This window comes from Chenopodium album, chromosome 25, assembly GCF_948465745.1.
Source record: "Chenopodium album chromosome 25, dcCheAlbu1.1, whole genome shotgun sequence".
NCBI classification, from domain to species: domain Eukaryota; kingdom Viridiplantae; phylum Streptophyta; class Magnoliopsida; order Caryophyllales; family Amaranthaceae; genus Chenopodium; species Chenopodium album.
The window spans coordinates 3204694-3214040 of NC_137858.1; the positions used below are offsets into that span (position 1 = coordinate 3204694).

A 9347-nucleotide genomic window follows, 5' to 3' on the forward strand; every position below is an offset into this window, starting at 1 on the left:
AAGAAGACAAATTGTTTAGCCGACATAATAATAATAATCATGCCCATAATACTATACTAGTGTCTATAAAACCCAACACTTGAGAGTTAAGAGAAATAGTGGGTGGCAAAACTTTCATAAATTATACACTCCCATTGAAGTAGATAGATGATTAGGTATGTCGTTGGTGTAAAATTAGATCTCTCACTATTATTGACTTATTGCGTAAAATTTGTCAAATTTGATTCGGTTACATCAATTATTGAGTGCCTAATTAATGACATATATTTCCCTAAAGGTGGAGGGTTGGTAATGTTTCCATTTCATATTTGATTTTGATACTTGTCAAATAATAATGTTTGTTTCCATTTGGTGATGTTTAGATTTTGATCAATGTTTGCTCCTATGGTCCTACTCGCGTATTGGATCATGTTTTATATTAATAACGCAAGCACTTGACCTCAATCCGTCATAATTTGGTAAATAATGATGTATTGAGTTTCATGATGTAAGTTGTATAGTACACATGTATACTTCGTAATCCTATTCAACAAAGTTCGTGTGATTCGACATACCTTAAAATAAAAATGAGTACTCCGTATTTCATACTTAAAAGGGTGTTCAATAATAACAATTGGCATAAAGTGATGACTTGAGTTGGAGGTCACTTGAAGAAGTCGAGCATAATTAAACTACCAGTACTCAAAATGATACAAGAATAAATCAGGTTTCACCAAGCTCAATCAATATTTACCCAAGAATGCTTTTTATACCTTTATGTCTATTTTATACTTTTATAGTTATTAGTAAATGCTTGTTTATTAGGGCCTAATAAGCCGCCTAACTTATGAGATAAAAGGAAATCTTTAATGAATCTTTAAGGTACTTTAATCAAGTATTGTAATTAGTGGGTCAGCACTTTATTATATTTTTTAAATCTCTGATGAATCTTTCACAATTCATTTTCTCCATGATGCCAAACCATAATAGCAGCAACTTACCATACAATTCTCAAGGAAGAATAGGTTGTCATACAAACTCATTAGATAAATAATCATCGGTCTCAAATCTCAATTATATAATGAATATTTGATTGTATATATCTTTTCATATGTTATACAAGTAATATACAACTAATATCATAACAACTTGGAAGAAAGGCTTCCCCTCTTCTTTTGATTATCATCACACTAATTGGAGTACAATCAATAGTAAATTTCAAATATAACAAGGAAAACAGCTGACCTAAACTGGTGCAGTTATGTATTTCAAATACTGTCTTTTCTGTCACTTGCAACAAGATTGTACATTCTATTAACATGTTCGCGATGTAAAAAAAGTAAATGAGAAAATTGTGAAATAGAATTGTAGATAAGAGAACACATAATTACAAAGCTACCAACACTATCCAGATCCCTACTTGAGAACTGACTGTTAATGGTCTAATCTTCTCGGCTGATTGAATAAGAGGCAAACGTGATAATCCAGATGAACATTGTCAAACCCGGTATCTATAATGTTTATGCAGAAGTGCCATCGTTTTATTAAAATAGAAATATCCATTGTTACCACTGATTTGGGAATGATTCTCGGTACCTGGTGTCATCGCCATTAGTTAGCTGCTTGACAGTTTCTTCTTTTGCCCGGGAACTCAAAAGCTTCTGTGCTAGTCTATCTTTTGCTGTCACTTTCTTCCGCAACATTGATGCAAGAGTCGGCCCTTTAATTTTCTTGGTAGATCTCCCTCCTGTGTTTGCAGGTACAACTTCCCCAAAAGCTGCAGAACTCGAGGTTGAAGCAATTGCAGCCTCCCGAAGAACTGCATCATTGTGTTCCCGAACCTTTGCAAGTTTAGCTTTCTTGATTGCTCGTTTATCACTTTCTTTTCTCTTTATTTCCTCTTCATCCTTCGCTCTAACATTTTTAACAGCCATTTTAGCTAGCTGCTCTGAAGAAATGCCCAGTCCATCAATGTTCAACTCTTCCGTGGAAGAATTCTGCCTCATTGATGTACCTAGGGAGATGGCAGATTTCCCTGCATCATCCTCAGGGTAAATTGGATTTCCATTATCATCACGGGGTATAACTGGTCCATGAAATGGACATACTCTCAAATCTTTCCTCTGGCAAAGCTTTCCATTGCGCAAAGGAGCACGACATGGCTGAACTTCAGCTTGCTCTTCTTTGTAAAGGCTTGCATGAACATTTAGTTCCGCAATTTTTTCTGATGGTATAGCAGCATCACTATCTACTCTGCCCCAATGGCCATCAATCTCTAATCCCCTCTGATTAGCCAACACATCCCTTTTCTCACCCCAATTATCCAAAGAGGATCCCCAGTTAACAACGGGAGCTTCAGCTAAAAGCTTATCCCGCAAAGGATTCAAATCACCAGAACTGACTCTACGTTTCACAACATCCTTCTTCTTTGCCCCATTTTTGCTGCATTCAGGCCTTTCAGAGGCATCAGTAGACAATACCTTTCGATCAATTGGTACCACATTTGAATCTTTACTTCCCTCCACAGGTTCAATTTTACACTCCTCCCAAATGTCATCATCTTCCTCACTCTCCCTGATCTTAGGAAGCGCACAACCAGATTCCTCACATTTCTTCTTCACTGCAGTAATTCGATTCCGAACATCAATGAACTCTTTCAATGCCGAATCCCTAAACCTAACATCATCAACTTCAACCCGAATAAGAACAGAAATCCATTCCTGAACCGAAACTAAATGCTTATTCACCAACAACTTATACAACTCCCTCAATGCATCAAAAACTACTTTATTATCACTATTCTCATGAACCTTCTCCGCCTCCTTCAATGCATCAAGCCGAAGTTGCATCAACTCAGGGTTACGCATTCCCTCAAACTCCTCCTCCTCCTCATCATCCAACGGTTCCAATGCCGCATTCTCATCATTAGCCCTAGCAATCTCTAAACACTCACCAATCTCATCAATCGTCAACCTTATCTCTTCCTTCAACGAAGGAAGCCTCTCCCTCAACGTCTCGAGCTTGTTCTTCAAGATCACCTGCGTTCTAACCTCCCTCTCCCTCCTCTCTCGCTCAACCCGAGCGGCATTCGCTTGTAAATTAGGAAATTGATACCTAAGTGTGTTCTTCAAATAATCATATCCTAACCTAAGTTGCCTATAATGAACTCCAAATGACGAATTCCATTTTTCTAAAAATTCAATCGCCTTAGCTCGTAAAACCGATGCAACAGAAGGTGGAGCTGGAAGAGGTTGATTTCTTCGAAATCCAACCGATAAACTTAACAATTGATCCAAATTCTCAGTAATTAGGGTTCTAAAAAGCTTCGAACGCATAAATAACTCATCAATTATCAATAACGCAAGAAACCTAATCTGCAATTTCATAAAATTTACAAAACCCTAAGTTCCGAAATTCAACGATTATTATCAAAATTTTTGCAATTAATCATGAAATTGAACAACGAAAAAAGAAAAACCTGAGAATGTTGTCGTTTCATGAGATAAATTAGGGTTTTATGGGCGAGTTTGAGCTCAAAATCGGAGTATCGAACAACCGTTTTAATAGCTTTGAGAAGACGAGGATCAACACCAGGTTCAGTAGAATTGGTTGCTTTCTCGATCAACGCCACAACTTTTCCAGCTTCTCTCTCCTCTTGTTCGTGATCTTCCGCCATTTTTTGTTCTTGGGAATTTTTTTCCCGGATTTTCACATTCTTTGACTAGTACAATTTTTATTTTTATTTTTATTTTGGTAAACAGTATGTTTGCTTCAGAGTTCATATCTTCAATGGGCTACGGAGTAAAATGCATTGACAATTTATCAGTGCATTGACAATTTATCAGTTGGGTCATGGGTGTTATGGCCCATGGGCCTATGGTCTTATTACCTTAGTACCTAAGAAAGTATAATTCAAAAATTACGACCTCCTTTCATATTGTTTGCTACTTTGAAATATTTTACATCTCTCAGATAATATGTCAAAGTTGCAAATGATTTGAAACGGAGATAGTATTAGCGAAAAGTTGAACATTGAGGCCCTCTCCTCATGAATAAATTATTAGAGTATCAGTAACATGAAATAGGGAGTATGATAATCCAATGTCGAATTTTCACGAGGATCGATGAAAGAACCTAAAGTTAGGGCATGTTCTCATTGACTGAACTCAGCTGAACTGAACTGAACTAAACTAAACTAAACTGAATTGAGCTGAACTGAAATGAATATTTTATAAGAGAAGGAAATTAGGAGTTGAGCTGAACTGAACTGAATTTCAACGTAAGAGAACAGGGCCTTACTACATGTCTCGCTTTGGCTATGTAAAATGTTATTTTTTTTTATGTTTTGTTTGATTTATGGTATGATCAAATCTCCCAGATTACCACTTTACCAGAGAGATAAGTAAAAGAGTAGTGTACTAATGTCTATGATGATATAATCTCAATCGGAAGTGTTATGAAACGGTGAAACCGTATGAGAATATTTTGTATTTCAATGATTTATTTGTACAGTAAAATTAACTCTATAACTACGTAGTTTTGGCAATGCGAAGCTCTATAACTAAACTTTTTTCCCGTATGAGAATATCATTCTAGTCTTTGTTGCTCTATCTTATTTCTATTTTGTATCTCAATGATTTATTTATACAGTAAAATTAACTCTTCTTGGCTCTTGCCTACCTTTACATGAACCCTTTTATCTACCTAAAGTAACTTTTGATAAAGTTGCTAGTCCATAACTTGAAAGCTGCTTTGGTATTGTGTATCACTGTATTGTACACTATTAACTTTTGCAAGGAGTAAATATTAAGCATACTTGGATAGCTATCATTTCATTAAACTTTATTATATGTAGATGATGAATCATAATAAAACACAATTAGAGACTTTAGTCCATAGATTTATAGATCTCAATTTTTATAGGAAAGAAAATTGTACATTAGTGAGAGATGGTAAGAGTCAAAGAGCCCTTGAGTGTAGATTGTTTCACCTTTCATAATTTGGTCATTCCATCATTAACTAAAACAGTAAAAGACCAAATATAAAGGGAAGATTGGGAAAATTTTATTGATAGAGTCAAATTACATCCAACAAAGGTTAAATAAGCCTTGCGGGAAACAAGCAACAAAAACCTGCTCATTCCCATCAATCAAAGATAGTCTAATGATACGATGAGCTACGGAGTTCTACATTTCCGACCCTTTTAACATGAGAAGTAGAGTTGAAACGCTAACAAATAAGTAAACCATCAACTTAAACAGCTAAATACATTGCCTAATGTTGTGATTCATGATTCATGACATTCATCAAGAATTTTTAAAGTTTTAATGTTAACAATGAACAATACAGAGTAACAGAGTATCACATTCACAATAATAGTGATAGTGTGAAAAGACTACTTTGTTAGCTTTGATTAGCGTTTTCTCCGCACCCATAAATTGACTTATTCCGAGAGTGAGGGATAACTCAAGTGGTTAGAGCTTTCCTCCCGATTCCAGGAGATTATGGGATCGATTCTCATCTCCGCCCTTGTGGCTCTCTAAACACCAAAAAAATAAATTGACTTATTCCGACCAAAAAGAGTGACCAATTTTTCACATGACCTGATTTCACATGAACAAAATGCCCTCACTTGTGGTGGGGCCAATAACATTGATGTATATTTTTTTTGTAGGACACAAATTCCCCTTCTCATGTGAAGCATTAGATAATGGCACACTAACCCAACACAAGATATCTTTTTTATTTACCACTATTTTTGCTTGCTCCCCTTTTCCAATTACAACCTCTTTTTTTTTTTTTCTTTCCTAAAAACTTTTTGATTAAACAAATAAATTAAGAAAAAAAAAAAACTCAAATCAAGTACAAGCATTTGGGAGGAATCCGACCCGTCTACTAGCAACATCAAAAGAAACCCGAATACCCTGTTGTTGTATATTTCCAATAATCGACAACCCGCTCATTGTACCCGCAAAGGCAAAACAGAACCGACCCGACGTATCAACCGGGATCAAATAGTTGTTAGCGGGTAACGAAATATCCGCCCCATTGAAGTGCATTACTACCGTAGGCACCCGGACCTCGGTTTTACCGGACAAGTCAAAACACGTATCGAACAATGAGAACCCGGAGGCTGTTTTAAGAGCCGAAGCCCCGGCTCGGAAGGCATCCCTCAATGCAATGTAAGCGGGTCGGGTCAACCGGGTAACGGACGTGCCCGAGTCCAAGATAATGCCACCATTGCCCGTACGGTCAATCTTGAAAAGCTCACCCGTGATACCAGGAACACGGGTCCCACCCACGCTAAAGCCGAGTAACTCCACGTAGTAAAAAGTGTCTAGTTTCGGGTTTGATATTAATGGGGTAAAAACAGCGTTTCGAGAAACCGCTGATGCACCGAAAACAACTGATGACGGTTTACTAGAAGCGGACCGGTCTACTAAACAATAGGAGAATTTGTTTCCGAACCGGTTACCAGTTTGAGAAGGAAAAGATAATTTGCCACGGCCTAAACCGAGTAAACCGGCAGCACCAACAAAAAGACCTTCATTATCATGACCACAACCAAGCGCAACGTTTGGAACTTTAGTTCGTCGAAACGTCATCGTTTCACTGGCAAACTCTCCCATGGTGAAGGACCCATCACCGTATGACACCTGGTACGCGCATCTGTTGCCACGTACAGCACATCCGGGTTGGTCGAGTTCTTGGCAGATCTTGGACCGGCAAGGGATGGGCCGGAATGAACCGGATTGGATCGGGTTGAAGACTTGGTCGGTTTGATCGTAGCATCTCTTACAAGGTGAACACTGGAGCCAAACGATGTCACTTCCAGTGTCTAGAACCATGTACATGTACCTCGGGGGTGAGCCCACGCCGAGTCGGGTGAAGTACTCACCGCTCCCTTGGGCTAACCCCGAGGTTACGGAACTGCTGAAGCCGCTGCTGCGACCAGCGGCTCCAGCAGGAGCGCGAGGGTGGGTCGCATTCCTCCCGTGATGGCGAGAGCCAGCGCGGTGTCTGTGCGACCCGCGGTTGGAGGAATGCGAGACACCCTGAGCCCGGGCTAGGATAGATTCCACCCGGGCCTCATCGCGCTTGAGCTTCACGGCAAAAAGCTCATCCTGGCTCAAATGCGGCTCTAGAGCATCCAAATGCTCTAGCTGCAGCGCCACGGTGCTATCTAACGAACCCGAAAGCTCGAACGATGTATCTACGGAACCGAAAAGCTCCCCGTTTACTTGTAATTGGGCTGTTAGGTCCCATTCCGTGTTGGGAAGAAGGGAAGAGGGTTTAGGGAGAGGGTTGAGGAGGAGATTTTGAAGTTCTAGAGATGAGGAGAGAGAAAATGAGAGGAAAATGACGAAAGAGAAGAGGAGAAAAGAGGTGGGTTTTCCTTCTTCCATGTTTTTGGAAGAAAGGTGGTGAAATGAGGGTGCAGATATTCTCACATGAAGATGAAGAGTGAGCTTATAAATAAATGTGAAGACATAACAACAAAAAAGAAAAATAAATTAATTAATATTTTTTAAAAAAGTGTTTTGGAGGTATTATTATGAACTTGTTAATCGGTGCAAGTTTGTAGTACGTATGTTGGGTTTTGTTGTTGCAAGTGGTAACCCGTGTTTTTGTTTCCTTTTGTCTTAATTTGGGTGCATATAAAATTGGATATTGATATGTGAATTCTTGTAAATTAGGTAGAGTTACAACTCATACAAGATGTTGTCTCAAAGTACATGTGATTATTTCGTTTTAGTCAATGGTTATTTAGATAGTTGAATCTATCTATCTATTCTTAATTTGATCGTTAAGCCTAAATCTAAATCTATCTATTTTTAACGATATTTAGCTTTATTTATCTATTCTTGATAGTAATAAAGATCATGTATTTATTCCTCATTGCTAAATTGAGGGATAAGTGTTTTGTAATGTTGAAGGGAATTGACCATAATCTAGACAATAATTAGCATGACCTTTGCTTACTTTCTTTTGATTAGAATTGAGGTTACTAAACTAATTGAAAATGACTTATCTAAGCTTAATGAAATTAAAGTTACTACTATAAATATTAATGAGAATTGATCTTAATTTATACCAGTGCAAACTAATCTATAGTGTAATTATCAAAGGTAACATCACAGAAGTAAACTCCTACGGAATACCTTACAAGAATTGAATACTGTTTTTAAGAGTGAATATATTACAACAATTTTAAATTTTATCAATCAACAAATCAAATGAGGAGTGCTCATAGTTTGTCAAATACATATTTTTTTTCTTTTCACCTAAGAAATTAAGCATATGATTTAACAAAAAAAAGTCTTAATGCAAGGTCAATAAGAATGTAATTTAGGGCTGTGGGAGTAAAATAAAATATATCTGGGTTCAAGTCATAATAAAATAAAGGGTAATGCTATATGTAGCCCTAAGGGCTATATATAAACATTAAATACACTCATGGAAATGGTATAAAATTAGGAATTCAAGACAAAAACACGCGTAAATTAGTGTAATTAGTGTTTATATTTTTATGATTTTTTAACTTTTTACAATTTTCAAGTGTAAATTTAATACTTATATGTAGCCCCAAGGGTTATGTATAGTATTTTTTCTAAAATAAATTATGATAAAAATTACGAACATTATAAATAGGAGGTAGGGTTTCGGTTAAGGTTGAGCATGACGATTGGTACAGATAGCAGAGTTTTGGTCTGGTGAAGGTTGATATTTCAAGTTATTGATGAGACTGGGGTGTATTGATTTTATTGTTGGTTGGGTAGATAGTACGTACAGAGTACAATTATCGGTCAAATTATAAATACGGAAGACTAGTAAGAGCATGGGAATGTGAGCTTATTACGGAGTAGGTTCCATAAAATCTTCTCACGAACCAAGGCGTTTGTTGGTTGATGGTTATGCGGCTTGTGCCTTATTTAATGGATCTACTGTGGTTCACTAATCCAGGTTACATTGGCACGCAAACTTAGGACGCACACGTAAAATGACCCTGAGTACAAGTACTTGTAAATAGGCTATTCCCTTCGTTCCATTATAATTACTCTTACAACTTGTAGCTAAGCTACTATTCTCTCTATTGCACTAAGATCATTTCGGTTTGACATTGCGTTTATTGATACAGAGTACAGAGTACGTTTTTTGGCTTCTTACAATAATAAATGTATGTTGATATAAATTTTTGAAAAGGGGGGCCAAAAAACCAACATACTCACATAAAGGAGTATAAGAAGTAGAATCACAATATTTCTTAAGCCTGAAATTATTGAGCATTTCACATAAAGATGACATAAAAATTAATGACAATGTCATGAAAATGGCATGATATGTAACTATATTAGAGATATGTGACC

General features: G+C 37.1%; 1 protein-coding gene and 1 pseudogene across 1 annotated transcript; both read right to left on the bottom strand.

Annotated features, from left to right (window-relative positions):
• Positions 1-1331: 1331 nt before the first annotated feature.
• LOC145614533 (UV-stimulated scaffold protein A homolog) lies at positions 1332-3746 on the bottom strand. The gene is made up of 2 exons (XM_081669592.1): positions 3458-3746; positions 1332-3353 (listed from the first exon to the last, which is right to left on the bottom strand). Exons 1-2 carry the CDS (start codon positions 3653-3655, stop codon positions 1545-1547), a joined length of 2007 nt encoding a protein of 668 aa, XP_081525718.1. The 5' UTR covers positions 3656-3746; the 3' UTR covers positions 1332-1544.
• Positions 3747-5698: 1952 nt separating this feature from the next.
• LOC145614435 (aspartyl protease family protein 2 pseudogene) lies at positions 5699-7491 on the bottom strand (annotated as a pseudogene).
• Positions 7492-9347: the final 1856 nt, after the last annotated feature.